The sequence below is a fragment of the Poromitra crassiceps genome (genome assembly GCF_964638095.1).
Source record: "Poromitra crassiceps genome assembly, chromosome: 2".
Taxonomy (NCBI): domain Eukaryota; kingdom Metazoa; phylum Chordata; class Actinopteri; order Beryciformes; family Melamphaidae; genus Poromitra; species Poromitra crassiceps.
Window position 1 is genome coordinate 52042932 of NC_139624.1, and position 14450 is coordinate 52057381.

At 45.6% G+C, this 14450-nt stretch overlaps 1 protein-coding gene across 1 annotated transcript in view; it reads right to left on the reverse strand.

The window, feature by feature from the left end:
- Positions 1 to 14450, reverse strand: part of cog5 (component of oligomeric golgi complex 5) — a 130441-nt gene that overhangs the window by 48285 nt on the left and 67706 nt on the right. The window contains exon 8 of the mRNA XM_083658754.1: positions 456 to 615. Within this exon, the coding sequence (XP_083514880.1) occupies positions 456 to 615 (160 nt within the window). The remainder of the gene's footprint in view (positions 1 to 455; positions 616 to 14450) is intronic.

Genomic DNA, 14450 nt, shown 5'->3' on the forward strand with positions numbered 1-14450 from the left:
TTCTCGGCTACTCGGATGATCTGCTGCAGTCTGGTTCTGTCCTTGGTGGTGGAGGTGGTGAACCAGACAGTGATGGATGAGGTGAGGATGGACTCCACGATAGCCGTGTAGAACTGGACCAACGTTTTTTGTGGCAGTTTGTGTTTCCTTAGCTGCCGCAGGAACAACCTCTGATGGGCCTTTTTTGTGATGGCGGTGATGTTGTCCTCCCACTTGAGGTCCTTGGAGATTATGGTTCCTGGGAACCTGAAGGACTCCTCAGTGTTGACTGGGGACTCGCACATGATGAGGGGAGCGGTTGGGGCTGGGCTCCTCCACAATATCTGTGTGTGTGTGTGTGTGTGTGTGTGTGTGTGTGTGTGTGTGTGTGTGTGTGTTACGCATCACTGCTGAATGAATCTAGAGGAAACGTGTAATAACACATTGGACCAGGCCCATCCTCACGCCATCCTTACCTCTAGTGTTAGCTGGCTGTGTCAGGACTTTGATGTCCAGGGCACTGGTTACGTTGTCCTGTATGGTGGTCCGGTAACCCCCCACCACTGCGCCGATTGTCTCTCTCAGACTGCCCAGGTTATAGAAGACCTGCAAGGCTGTACCAACCTGGGTCGGATTCTGAGGAGTGAGGATGGACAAGGGAGGTGGGGAGAGGAAGATAGTCATCCATGACATAATTTGTTTGCAGGTTGAAAGAAATCAGGTTTGTGGGCGCACGTACACGCATTCACACATACACACACTTTGCCTCTAATCGTAAAACCGCTCATGCTGATTTAATGAGAGTAGGGAAGATCCTGTCAGTGCCCCTGGCCAAGGTACTGGCAAAAGAACTAGAGTTGGTCCCCGGGCGCTGCACAGTGGCTGCCCACTGCTCCTAGTTCTAGGAAGGTTCCTAGTAGAGGATGGGTCAAATGCAGAAGATGAATTTCCCCAAGGGGATAAATAAAGGATAACTTAACTTAACTTAAGATGTGGCGGCGCACGGCTAAGAAAAGCAAGCAGGGTCTTAAATGGCAGCATAATGTACAGTAGACGAAGAGTACAGTAGAGTAGAGTACAGTACAGTAGAGTAGAGCAGAGTAGAGTTTAATGGCCGCACTACACATCCTGCGTGAGCAGCGTATGAGCGTGTCAGAGCCTGTTGGTTTTCATTTCAGCAGGTTAGAGCAGCCACACAGCCCGCCTGAGCAGCGCGGCTCAGCTGCGTCTCATCTGCGTCTCATCTAGAGATTCGGCATCTCACCTATTTTTACCGTGACAAAAATAGACGGCAGCGGCTCGGCTGCATCTGGGCTCAACCCCGTCTGTCTGGCACCAACAGGCAAGCGAGCAGCAGCAGCTCAGCAAGGTAGAGGTAGACGCAAGATGTGTGCAGCGGGCGTAACATCATGTACAGTACACAACTGTTGCACTTTGCATGGCAAACATCTGTTATGTTCATCAACATCGGTGGAATGAAGTTTGTTGTTCCTCACAATGAAATGGGGGGTGAGGAGTGGGGACGATCAGTCTTCCTTCCTTCCTTGATTTTGATCAAACTTGGTAGAGTGACGCATCTCACTGTGTTTCCAGCACTTTCAAAACATCACTCGTGGCCCACAGGAGCGGTGGGGGTGGAGGTGCTACATCATTAGTTTGTTTGTTCATTATGATTGGCCCAGGAGGGGGCGCTACAATTACAGGTTGAAATGAGGCGAAGAAATTATTTGTTACCAACTGGCCCAGAGTGGGACTGCATCATTCGACATGGTTACTGCTGTGCCTTGTTATGAGTTGTAATTATCAGACCAGTTTATCATCTGCACCGAGATGAAGTCTTCCAGCCACGCTGTGCAACAGAGAAAGCAACTTGAGATGGAGAGGAGAGAGGAGAGGAGAGGAAGAGAGGAGATGGAGAGGAGGAGAGAGGAGAGGAGAGGAAGAGAGAGTAGAGGAAGAGAGGAGATGGAGAAAGAAAGAAGAAGTTTGGAGGGAGCCACATGAATGTGTTTCTGTACATAGGTCAGTCAAGCTCCCACTCAACAGATGGGCTACGGGGTCTCTGCTGGCACACTCAGAGCACTGAGGTGAAACTAGCTCCCACGACAGCCCAGTCACCATGTCCAACTACTTACATCATATTCACAATAAACTCACTCACTATAGGCTGATATAAGAGGCTGCCTGTGTGTGTACAGTATATATATATATATATATATATATATATGGCTGTGAACTGTGAATATGGATAGAGGCCCATATGTTCAAAGTCACACACACACACACACACACACACACACACACACACACACACACACACACACACACACACACACACACACACACACACACACACACACACACACACACACACACACAGCAGGGCCAGTGACATAAGTTGCTAGCCGGGGCTTATTCCAGCAACAGTCAGTATAAAAATACTTATACCGAGGGTGAAATACCCAGGGGAGAAAGGTGGTGCAATGGATGTGTGTGTGTGTGTGTGTGTGTGAGAGAGAGACAGAGAGATAGAGAGAGAGAGAGATAGAGAGAGAGAGGGAGTCAAATTTGGAGAAAGAGGCTATTGTCTACTGTAGAAGTAGGTGCAAAAGAAATAATCGTAGACATACTATAACGAGTAGGGCTGGGTAATAGCAAGGACCTCATGATATGATACCTATCACGATACATGGGTCACGATACGACTGTATCACGATACATTGCGATACAATACATATTGTGATATATCGCAATACTCTACATAATTTACTGAAATTTTTAAATTAGAGCTGAAAATAGCAACAGCACATCAAGAGGCATAAAAATAAACAAAGACTGATAGAGGGACAGACACACGCGTCTCCATAATCTAGGCATGATAAAACTTTGACCTTTGACTTTACACAGCAGACTACCCCTGCTCTAGTCATCAGCCTATCAAAACACTTTGAGTTTGTTGAAGCAACAGATACCCACCCACCAATGATAGGGAGGGAAAAGTCAGCCATATGCTTGACTTTTCATTAAGAGAAAGCACTGCTGGTATCTATTCTGTTGCAAATGAGTATTGTATCCATTTCACATTTTTTGTATTAATACTTAAGCTGTGTTCACACCGAGATATTTATTTTTCTCTCTGTCGCTCGATTCAACCCTTTGGAATCGCTCTGTCGCTGTGTTTAAATCGCTCGTCAACAGGCACAAGAATTGACGGACATCTGGGGGCTATAACGTTACGCAATGTCATGATGTTTGTCTACTACGAGCCACCGTAGTTGTTTACAAGCTAAGCCTATCAGCGTGCTCCTAATGCGAGCTCTATACCGGTAGTACAGACTTCACTTCATGTCAGCTGTCAGCCTGTCAATCAGCTGTCAATGCGGTTTGTTACCACACAATAAACCAGTGGTTTGTTCCAAGCCAGTGAGCTCTATATCGGTAGTACAGACTTCACTTCATGTCAGCTGTCAGCCTGTCAATCAGCTGTCAATGCGGTTTGTTACCACACAATAAACCAGCGGTTTGTTCCAAGCCAACAGCCAATCATCGTTGAACAGCGAGCGACTGATGCCAGTGAAATTTCGCTCGGGTTGGGATATTTCATCTCGGGCGACAAGCAAATTTTCGCCCCATCGCTCTGTCTCTGGGACGCCCAGTGATTTTTCTCCTGGGCGAATATACGCTCAATCGCTCGTTTGTATTGACTTTGTATGTAAACTCGATGCCAGCGAAAAACTTTAATAGGTCGGTATGAACGCACCTTTAGTGATACTATCAACGATACCTGTTGTAAATGAGTATTGTATCCATTTCAAATTTTTTGTATTGATATTTATTAGGGATGCACCGATATACAGGATCGGCCATATATTGGTATTGGCCAATATTGGCCTTGTTGACTGCAATTGGCTATCGGCAAAAAAGGTGCTGTTCACCGATTGCATTGGCCGATATTGGCCTATCAGTTGGGTCACATAATTTGTTGTTTGTTTCATAATTACATTACAGTATGATTTAATTTGTGCTCTTTCAAAGATAGTGTGATGAAGGGCTCAAAAGACTTTAAAACAGGTCAGTTATTTGTCCTTTATAATGAAGATTTATTTGTTTCCCTCTCAAAAAAGCCCTAAAAAGATATTGGTATCGGCTATCGGCCAAATTGTTATTTTAAACATCGGTATCGGCCCAGAATTTTGCAATGGGTGCATCCTTAATATTTATCGATACTTTTCTCTAATCCTCTCAGTATAGGCCATGCTGCAGTTGTCAAACAGACATACAAATCTAGAGATAAGATGCTTGGAGCGAGGAGGGCTCAACAATACATCAAAAAACACATGTTCATTTGGGAGCGCTTCAAAGGCGCGAATCTTTGATCGAACATAATGTCTGATTTGCAGGAATCTGAACCAGTTTGTGCCAGGCAACTCAAACTTCCTCTTCAGCTGATCAAAGGATGCAAAATGACCATCTATGTATAGGTCTTTGATGGAAACTAGCCCCTTCTCACTCCAAGCATGGTACCTTTTGTCTGACCATGGAGCCAAAAAAGAGTGATTAAAACAAAGACTTGGGTTTTTGCAAGTGAATTTTCAAAATTCTGTGGTTCTTATAATTCCAGATGTAGGACAGAATTACGGAGTCCAGTTCTTTGAAAAAAGCTGATGCGAGAAAGATGGGAAGATTTTGACAAAGATAAAGGAACCTAGGAAGATAAACCATCTTAACTGAGTTTATACGGCCAATCATGGAGACGGGCAGGATTTTCCAGTTTTCTATACATTGTTTAAGTCTTAAAACAAAGTTCAACTTAAATATTAATTTAGGATCTCTGGGTATGGTCAAGCCAAGATAGGTATTTTGCCAATTTGAATGGGAGATTATCCATGAAACCAGGAGTGAAGACATCAGAGAGAGGCATAACGTCACTCTTTCTCCAGTTAATTGTGTACCCGGACAGCTTACCGAAAGAGGTGATTAATTCTAAAAGAGGGGGAATCGACTTTTCTGAATTATGTAGGTATAATATTACATCATCGGCATACAAACTAATACGCGTCTCAATGCCTCCGACCTTCAGGCCTGCAAGGTTTGGGTGGCTACGTATTTTTAGGGCAAGAGCCTCGAGCGCGACGGCTAAGAGGGCCGGCGAAAGAGGGCAACCCTGCTGGACCGAGCGAAGTAATGGAAACCTGGTTGACTTGTCACCATTGGTTATAACTGAACATGTTGGACTAGCATACATGTATATGAGCTTTACCCAGGATACAAATGACTCACCAAACCCGAATCTGTGCAGTGACTCGAACATGTAAGGCCACTCAACCTGATCGAACGCCTTCTGTGCGTCGAGTGATAAAATCGCTGCACCGCTGGTATTACTATGATCTGCATACATGGTGTTGAGGAGACATCTGACATTGGAGAAAGCGAACCTATTCGGGATGAACCCTGTTTGGTCAGGATGAATGATAGACGACAAATGTTTATTTAGTTGGGTAGCCAGCATTTTAGTGATGACCTTTCTATCAAAATTCTGGAGCGCTATGGGTCTGTAGCTGGCCGGGTCTTATTTATCGAAACTTTTGACAACCCTACTGCAAACGCAGTTCATCAGCACAAGATAGGCTTCTTCCACTCAACGTTGTTGAAGGCAAAGGCTTCCGGAAGTTAAAGGACTATATTGAGCCCAAATACACAGTGCCGGGGTGAGTTGTCATGTTTTGTAATGTCCAATGTTCATAATAAACAGCGCAAAGGCAATTTGGTTATTGACAAACGTAACTAAGGGCTTCAAATGGCTCTCAAAAACACGCAATATTTTCTCAGATGTTTTAAGCTAATAGATTAAATTGTGCTCAATTTGGACTGTTGAATGTTTTCGTACTTATAGACTAGTCGACTAGTCTAAATAGAAATTTCTGTTTAAATGACAATAATTGACAGACGTCAGAAATAAGTCGCTAGGAACATCCCTACTTGAAATGAAATAGTTGACGTTCATAGTTCACAATTTTGAATTTTGAACTACGGCAGGATAAATCTGGGTGGGGAAAGCGAACAAGCAGTGCTTGCCCATCCCTCATTACCACCAGTGAGGTGCCCTTGAGCAAGGCCCTTAACCCCAACTGCTCCAGTGGAGCTGCTCAGTGGCCAGAAGATCAGACTGTGGTTGTACTGGGCAGGTTCCAGGTGTGAATGTGTGTGTGGATGTGAACAGGGCGCTCCTGAAAAACAGAACATTGCTCTCAGTGACACTTCTTTTTCAATAGAATCACCAATATTGCATACGATCTCTGCAATTATAAATCACTGATCGTCCCCAAAAACGTTCTGTGTGAATATCTCCAACTGCTTTTTTTCCCAGATGGGAAAACTGGATGGGATGGTTATTTTAGATGAGCTTTAGTTGTATCGCCATTTTTCATTACCACTGTTTTTAAACAAAGTCCATGCCAGCTTGTTCATGTTAATTGGCTCTCCTCTCTCATTTGGCTTAAAGCCAAAATATTCCCACTCCGGACTGAGCTGTGGAGTTTGGCTGACACAGGTGAATGTAATCTGAATGAATGTAATCCTGTGTCACAGGCTTCATTCAGCTTCATTCAACACTCAGGCATGCGTGTTTCAACAATGGGGAGTCAGTCAGTACTGTAGCTCCGTTTACATGCACACTTTTTCCTCAATCTGATTGAAATCAATCGGTTTGAAGATTCCGGGTCAACTGTTTACTGCACATAGTTAGAAAATCACTCTTCTGGCAGCAGCTCCTCAGAGAGGAGCCCCCTTTATGTCAAGATGGAGGGCATCATGGGCATGTGCAGAAAGAACAAAGCCAGAGAGTAATCAGTTTGATAACATTTTTCTTTTGATCGGTTTATGAAAAGGTTTAAACTACCTCTTTGCAACCGATTGAAATTTCAATCGGTTTAGGCATGTTTAATCTGATTGAGGTGTTTATATGGAGCATGGGCATTTAAACCCAACAATGTGCTTTTTTCTACATGTAATTGAGTCAGTAAGCAAGCCCCTGACACTCTTCTAGGCCGACCCTCCTGGGTCTGTCAAGAAGGGGGGGAAGCCATCTTTATGTTAGTATAAGCATGGCTGACTTATATTATTTATTCATGGTGGTTAAGCAACTACGAGCAACATTTCCGCTTGTTATGAAATAGTCTAAATGTAATAGTGATGCCTCACATCTTACCTAACAGCAGATGAGACCAAAGCCGAGTAAATCGGCAAGTGCTCTCTTGTTGTTTATAAAGTCTCTCTCCGGGACGGAAAGACGCGGAAGTGAAAACCGTTTCGCTCTGCCTAGCAACAGACCCTAAACAAGAAGAACGGCTTTCCTCACTACTTCCAGGGGCTTTCTACTCTCGCGAACATCTCTCGTTATATTTTAACAGTTTGTTTGGAAGAAATGTTGTGGTTAGAGCGAGCGTGTTTCGTTTCACTTCCGCGTCTTAACGTTATGGAGAGAGACTCTATAAACAACAAGAGAGCACTCACCGATTCACTCGGCTTTGGTCTCATTTGAATGTTTCATAACAAGCGAAAATGTTGCTCGTAGTTGCTTTAAGAGTAAAGCGCCCGGCATGGTTCTGCGCAGCCTAGACTTGGAGCCTTGCCGCCGCCGAGCGGCGACAGCGAGACTGTGCATACTCGAACATAACTCGTCCAAAACACGTCCAAAACATTATCATGTTGTTTACCAACAACTTGCAATCATGTCGGTGGGGGGACATTTTATTGTCCCTCCATTTCAAAACTCATTCCGGTGAGCCTGCAGAAGGCTTTGCTAGATGAGGGAGAAGCACTGTTAAATGAGGAAATGGCATTTCCTCATTCCTCACAAGGAGTTGACGCCGCCGAGGCACATTTTGGAGGAGCTGCACGCGCCCTACGCCGAGCTGCACCGATAGGACGCCCAGCTGCGGCGACCCCCTCGGCGCAGTCAGCGCCGTCGATTTCGCTCGAGCATAATTTGCGCTTAAGAAACATGTTAGTGTAAAAAACATTGCGAGATTGAGGAAATCTTTTGCAAATTTTCCATTAGGCTTTTCTCATTTGAGACATAATTCACACACACAAAATAAACACTTGCATAGGAACCCAGCTGTATTCTGTCTCTCTATGAAAGTCAGATGAATAATTCACTGTGGAAAAACAATAGCTTCCAAAACCATCTCGTATTTCCCCTTCCATCTCTCGGTCTGATTCTAGCTTTTTTCCCTACTTCCCCCTTCTCCCTCTCTGCCTCCTCTCTCTTGCCACCTTCTCCCTCTCTGCCTCCTCTCTCTTGCCACCTTCTCCCTCTCTGCCTCCTCTCTCTTGCCCCCTCTTCTCCCTCTCTGCCTCCTCTCTCTTGCCACCTTCTCCCTCTCTGCCTCCTCTCTCTTGCCACCTTCTCCCTCTCTGCCTCCTCTCTCTTGCCACCTTCTACCTCTCTGCCTCCTCTCTTGCCCCCTTCTCCCTCTCTGCCTCCTCTCTCTTGCCACCTTCTCCCTCTCTGCCTCCTCTCTTGCCACCTTCTCCCTCTCTGCCTCCTCTCTTGCCACCGTCTCCCTCTCTGCCTCCTCTCTCTTGCCACCTTCTCCCTCTCTGCCTCCTCTCTCTTGCCACCTTCTCCCTCTCTGCCTCCTCTCTTGCCACCTTCTCCCTCTCTGCCTCCTCTCTCTTGCCACCTTCTCCCTCTCTGCCTCCTCTCTCTTGCCACCTTCTCCCTCTCTGCCTCCTCTCTCTTGCCACCTTCTCCCTCTCTGCCTCCTCTCTCTTGCCACCTTCTCCCTCTCTGCCTCCTCTCTCTTGCCACCTTCTCCCTCTCTGCCTCCTCTCTTGCCACCGTCTCCCTCTCTGCCTCCTCTCTCTTGCCACCTTCTCCCTCTCTGCCTCCTCTCTCTTGCCACCTTCTCCCTCTCTGCCTCCTCTCTTGCCACCTTTTCTCATTTGAGACATAATTCACACACACAAAATAAACACTTGCATAGGAACCCAGCTGTATTCTGTCTCTCTATGAAAGTCAGATGAATAATTCACTGTGGAAAAACAATAGCTTCCAAAACCATCTCGTATTTCCCCTTCCATCTCTCGGTCTGATTCTAGCTTTTTTCCCTACTTCCCCCTTCTCCCTCTCTGCCTCCTCTCTCTTGCCACCTTCTCCCTCTCTGCCTCCTCTCTCTTGCCACCTTCTCCCTCTCTGCCTCCTCTCTCTTGCCCCCTCTTCTCCGTCTCTGCCTCCTCTCTCTTGCCACCTTCTCCCTCTCTGCCTCCTCTCTCTTGCCACCTTCTCCCTCTCTGCCTCCTCTCTCTTGCCACCTTCTCCCTCTCTGCCTCCTCTCTCTTGCCACCTTCTCCCTCTCTGCCTCCTCTCTCTTGCCACCTTCTACCTCTCTGCCTCCTCTCTTGCCCCCTTCTCCCTCTCTGCCTCCTCTCTCTTGCCACCTTCTCCCTCTCTGCCTCCTCTCTTGCCACCTTCTCCCTCTCTGCCTCCTCTCTCTTGCCACCTTCTCCCTCTCTGCCTCCTCTCTTGCCACCTTCTCCCTCTCTGCCTCCTCTCTCTTGCCACCTTCTCCCTCTCTGCCTCCTCTCTCTTGCCACCTTCTCCCTCTCTGCCTCCTCTCTCTTGCCACCTTCTCCTTCTCTGCCTCCTCTCTCTTGCCACCTTCTCCCTCTCTGCCTCCTCTCTCTTGCCACCTTCTCCCTCTCTGCCTCCTCTCTCTTGCCACCTTCTCCCTCTCTGCCTCCTCTCTCTTGCCACCTTCTCCCTCTCTGCCTCCTCTCTCTTGCCACCTTCTCCCTCTCTGCCTCCTCTCTTGCCACCTTCTCCCTCTCTGCCTCCTCTCTCTTGCCACCTTCTCCCTCTCTGCCTCCTCTCTCTTGCCACCTTCTCCCTCTCTGCCTCCTCTCTCTTGCCACCTTCTCCCTCTCTGCCTCCTCTCTCTTGCCACCTTCTCCCTCTCTGCCTCCTCTCTCTTGCCACCTTCTCCCTCTCTGCCTCCTCTCTCTTGCCACCTTCTCCCTCTCTGCCTCCTCTCTCTTGCCACCTTCTCCCTCTCTGCCTCCTCTCTCTTGCCGCCTTCTCCCTCTCTGCCTCCTCTCTTGCCACCTTCTCCCTCTCTGCCTCCTCTCTCTTGCCACCTTCTCCCTCTCTGCCTCCTCTCTCTTGCCGCCTTCTCCCTCTCTGCCTCCTCTCTCTTGCCCTCGGGGATTAATTTCATCTTGCCACTGGAGAGGAAACATGCTCTGTATCCTCTCTTTGTGAAAGCCAGGACTCAGCAGCAATCACTGACCCTGCATGCCTTCTGTTTGGCATAAGCAAAAAGACAAATTGTGATTTAGGCCAAATCTTACCTCTAAAGCCGCCTACAGACTGTAAGATTTTAGCAATTGTATAAGTTTATTGCAGGCCACACTGTGAGACATGGGTCTAATAAACTTCGGTACGATGTCAGGTTTGATGTGTGCAGACTGTATGATTAGGATGCACGTATCTCCGTCAATAGCCTACCTGTCAATCAGCAGTCAATACACACAAGAATCAAACATCAGCAACGCGCACCGCAGCTACGCATCAATCAATAATGTGCGCCACAGTTGTCTGGTAGAAATGTCAACAATGAACTGACAAAGCTTAGCAAGAATGGAGCCTTTGCAAAGTGGAATTTATGTCTGGAAAAACATCCAAAGAGGAGGAGGAGGAGAATGTGGACTCACTCGTGGGTGAGAGGTAATGCCAACTATTTATTAGCCTCTATTTATAGCGTCTACCGTCTATACTGATATGATCATGCAGCATTTCTATTGGTTGTTATCAGACGCCATCGTAGCTGTCAAGCTCAATTTGTCAGAATTTGTCCTAGGCTATCTTTGGTCACAAGACTTTGACAATGGCCGTCTTTGAACCTCTCTCACTGCGTGATGCAAGACAAGTGTTTTTGTAGCCACAACCAAAGATATCTCCACGTTTCTTTCACGTTGGTCATCTTTCATCTAGGACAGCCCAAAATCGCACAGTTTGTCAGAGGCTTAAGAAACAGCAACAGATAATTTTAGATGCCAAAAATATAAACATAGAAGCAGGAATGGTGCCTTTGATATGTACTGTTTTGGTCAATATGTTTCTTCTGGTTCGGTGATTATGTGTGGTGTGTCTCAGGGATAAATTCTCAATGGGCCAATATTGTTTTCATCATACTACACTACAGTATGAGATCGTTAAGGAATGGAATCGATCCTGTGGAATTTGGATCGATTAAAAAAATGTTTTTGTATCAAATCAAATGGCTGAAACTATCAAATTTGATTTTCACTACGTGGTTGCAACCAGGAGAGGGCGCAATTGGACAGACAGAGAACAATGAACAGAACACCTCTGTGGGTGGGGCTATGGGTGTGGTCTAATTGAGCTGCAGCGAGAACTGAAGTGAGACGAACACAGCAGACAGAGGAAATGAAGCGTGCGAGGCGAAGTTTTGTGTGGGACCATTTTGAGTTAAAAGACGACGTCGTATATTGCAAGAACTGTGATGTAGTTTATAAGTACAACACGACTACGACGCCAATGATTCACCACTTGAACAGCGTACATCCGAGCCTGGTTAACCAGGAAGATGACGCCGCCGCCTCAGCCCACCATCACTGCGGCGTTAGCGGGGAGGAGATGTGATGGCCGGCGTACAGAAAAAATCACCCAGGCCGATATGCTTTCCATAAATATCGTTGAGCGCAACGGTTTTCAACACCTGATGAACGTGATTGAGCCAGCGTATGAGCTTACCAAGCTGTGGAGGAGTGGGGAATTGAAGGCAAGGTTCAAGCATGCGTCCACGACAACGGCGCCAATATCACCGCTGCCAACAACCCCACTAGAGTCAACTGGCTATCTGTTCCGTGCTTTGCGCATACGCTGCAGTTGGCCATTAACGATGGATTTGCGCTATACCTGCACCGTGTCATCACTGCTGCTGGCAAACTCGTTAGCCAGTTCAATCACAGCACTGTGGCAAGCAACGCGCTGCTGGCCAAACAGCAACAGATGAACCCGAATAAAAAGGAGCATCACAAGCTTGTTCAATCATGTAAAACCAGGTGGAACTCCGTCTGCGCCATGTTCAACCGGCTGGTGATCGAGCGGTGGGCGGTTGTCGCTGTCTTGTCGGATCGGACGGTGACCAAGCTGCAAGATGCCAAGGTGCTGGAGCTCATTTTGTAAAAAAATAAATAATAATAATAATATATATATATATATATAAGTATTAATATGATCGATAATCGATAATTGATCGTTAATTTTCACCGATTATCGATTATGGAACATTTTCAAAATGAACATCCCTAGTATGACTATATGACTACTATAATAAGGCGGAGGGGTTCCACGCACAATTGCTCCACAATTTTTTTTGCAATAATTTTTTTTTATTAATAGATTCAACAAAACAACAATTTCATAACAAAAAATAGAAGAAGAAAAAACAAAAAACAAATCACAAAGTCAGCTGATCTGAAAACGTTGAACACGTCAACAAAACGAAAGAGACAAAAAGAAAAGAAAAACAAACAAAACATGAAATGCACCACCCCCCACCCACATCACGCATACTCACACACACTAGCATATCCTCAAAAATAAACCTCTACAATCTCACACACACACACACACACGGGGGGAACATCATATCAGGGAATGTTACAGATCAAAAGAATCTGGGAGAGAGAGGATCATTCTAAGAGCTCTTTGAGTGAATTAGCAACATTCTGCCAATTGATTCACTTGCACTGTTAATTCTGGCAGTTGACAACTCCAAGTACACGACATCCAGAAAGGAGAAGACCCAATGTCTGATGGTGAGAGAGTGAGGAGGCTTCCAATGTAACGCAACCATCTTTTTACAATTGCTCCACAATTGTTCTTCGCGCATGTGCAGTTGAGCGTGGAGCACACAAAGTGCACAGAGTGCTAGAAAAATAAGCACACGAAGCTAGAAATGAGCACATAAAGCGTGTGATATTTCTAGTATTATATATGGCTATAGCTTTGCTGTATCCCCCCCCCCCCAAAACAAAACAAAAAAACAAAACACAAAAATAATATCTCTTTTGACTGCTACACCAAAGACACTGAGCTGTATCTCTATGTTAAACTGAATAATCCCGGGAAATCTGCAGTATCATTGGCATCTGGGATTAGGACTGACTAATTAATGTAAAGGCGCACGTCCCAACATTTCAAACAAGACTGAGATCCTTGATATTGCTTTGAACACACCTGTAGAAAATGTACTCTTATTTTTTTCCAACTTAGGTAAACTGCAAAAAAAATATTGAACTTTCACATTGTTTTCTCTGCGTTTTCTTGTCTTTTACCAATATTGAGAGACATCTGTGTTTTTGTCTACCTACCGTAATACACTGTTCTCCGGTCTCAATCAATACAGCTCAAACAGATCTCTCACTATCTCGCTTTCCCTGACCCACACAAGATAATAATTTATTGACAAATGAGGTGAAGTTGTCATAATGATGATAAAGCACACGGGTATTCATCTCTATCACACACACCCATGTTCAGAGAGAGAGGACAAGAGAATTGGATAGAGCGTTGCTGGCATTATCATCATGTTATCATCATGTGTCCAGGTTGGCAGGAGGAGGAGCAGCAAAGCGTGCAACAGCATGGCTACAGCTGAGAACACACACACGCAGAAACACTGTTCTCTTCTGGGCTCTGGCAACATGTCATCATGGACACTGAGCAGACTGTCACACACACAAGCACACACACACACACGCTCGCACACACACACACACACGCTCACACACACACACACACACACACACACACACACACACACACACACACACAGACACACACACACACACACACACACACACACACACACACACACACACACACACACACACACACACACACACACACACACACACACACCACACAATATTTCTGAAACAGGACAGTGTCCCCCTTGAGAACAAGGTTTTCTGGGGCAGATGAAAGCTAGCAGAGCTCACATGTGCTCTCTCTCTCTCACATCTCACATATATTTTAACTGGAAATGCAAACACACACAAAAAGATTACTGCATGTATCCAGGGTACAGATGTTTGTATTTCTTTCTTTTTTTTTTTACAAAAAAAGAAAGAAAAAAGAGACAAACAAATCAAACAACACAATCTCAATGTCCCCTCCAACTTAAAGGGACAGCTCACCCTAAAATCCAAAATACATATTCATAGATAATGCACAGACTTTGTTGTGAGCAGTTTCATGTAGGAACTATTTTCTTTTGCAGTCTCATGTAGGAACTAGCTAGCACCAAGCGGGTGTAGTTCGGTCAAAATTAAATAGTTCCTCCATGCAACTGCTCATAACAAGGTCTGTGGATTATCTTGAGTAACGGGGTCATGATTTCTGGAAAGAGACATTGCTGTTGAGTTTATCAAATGTA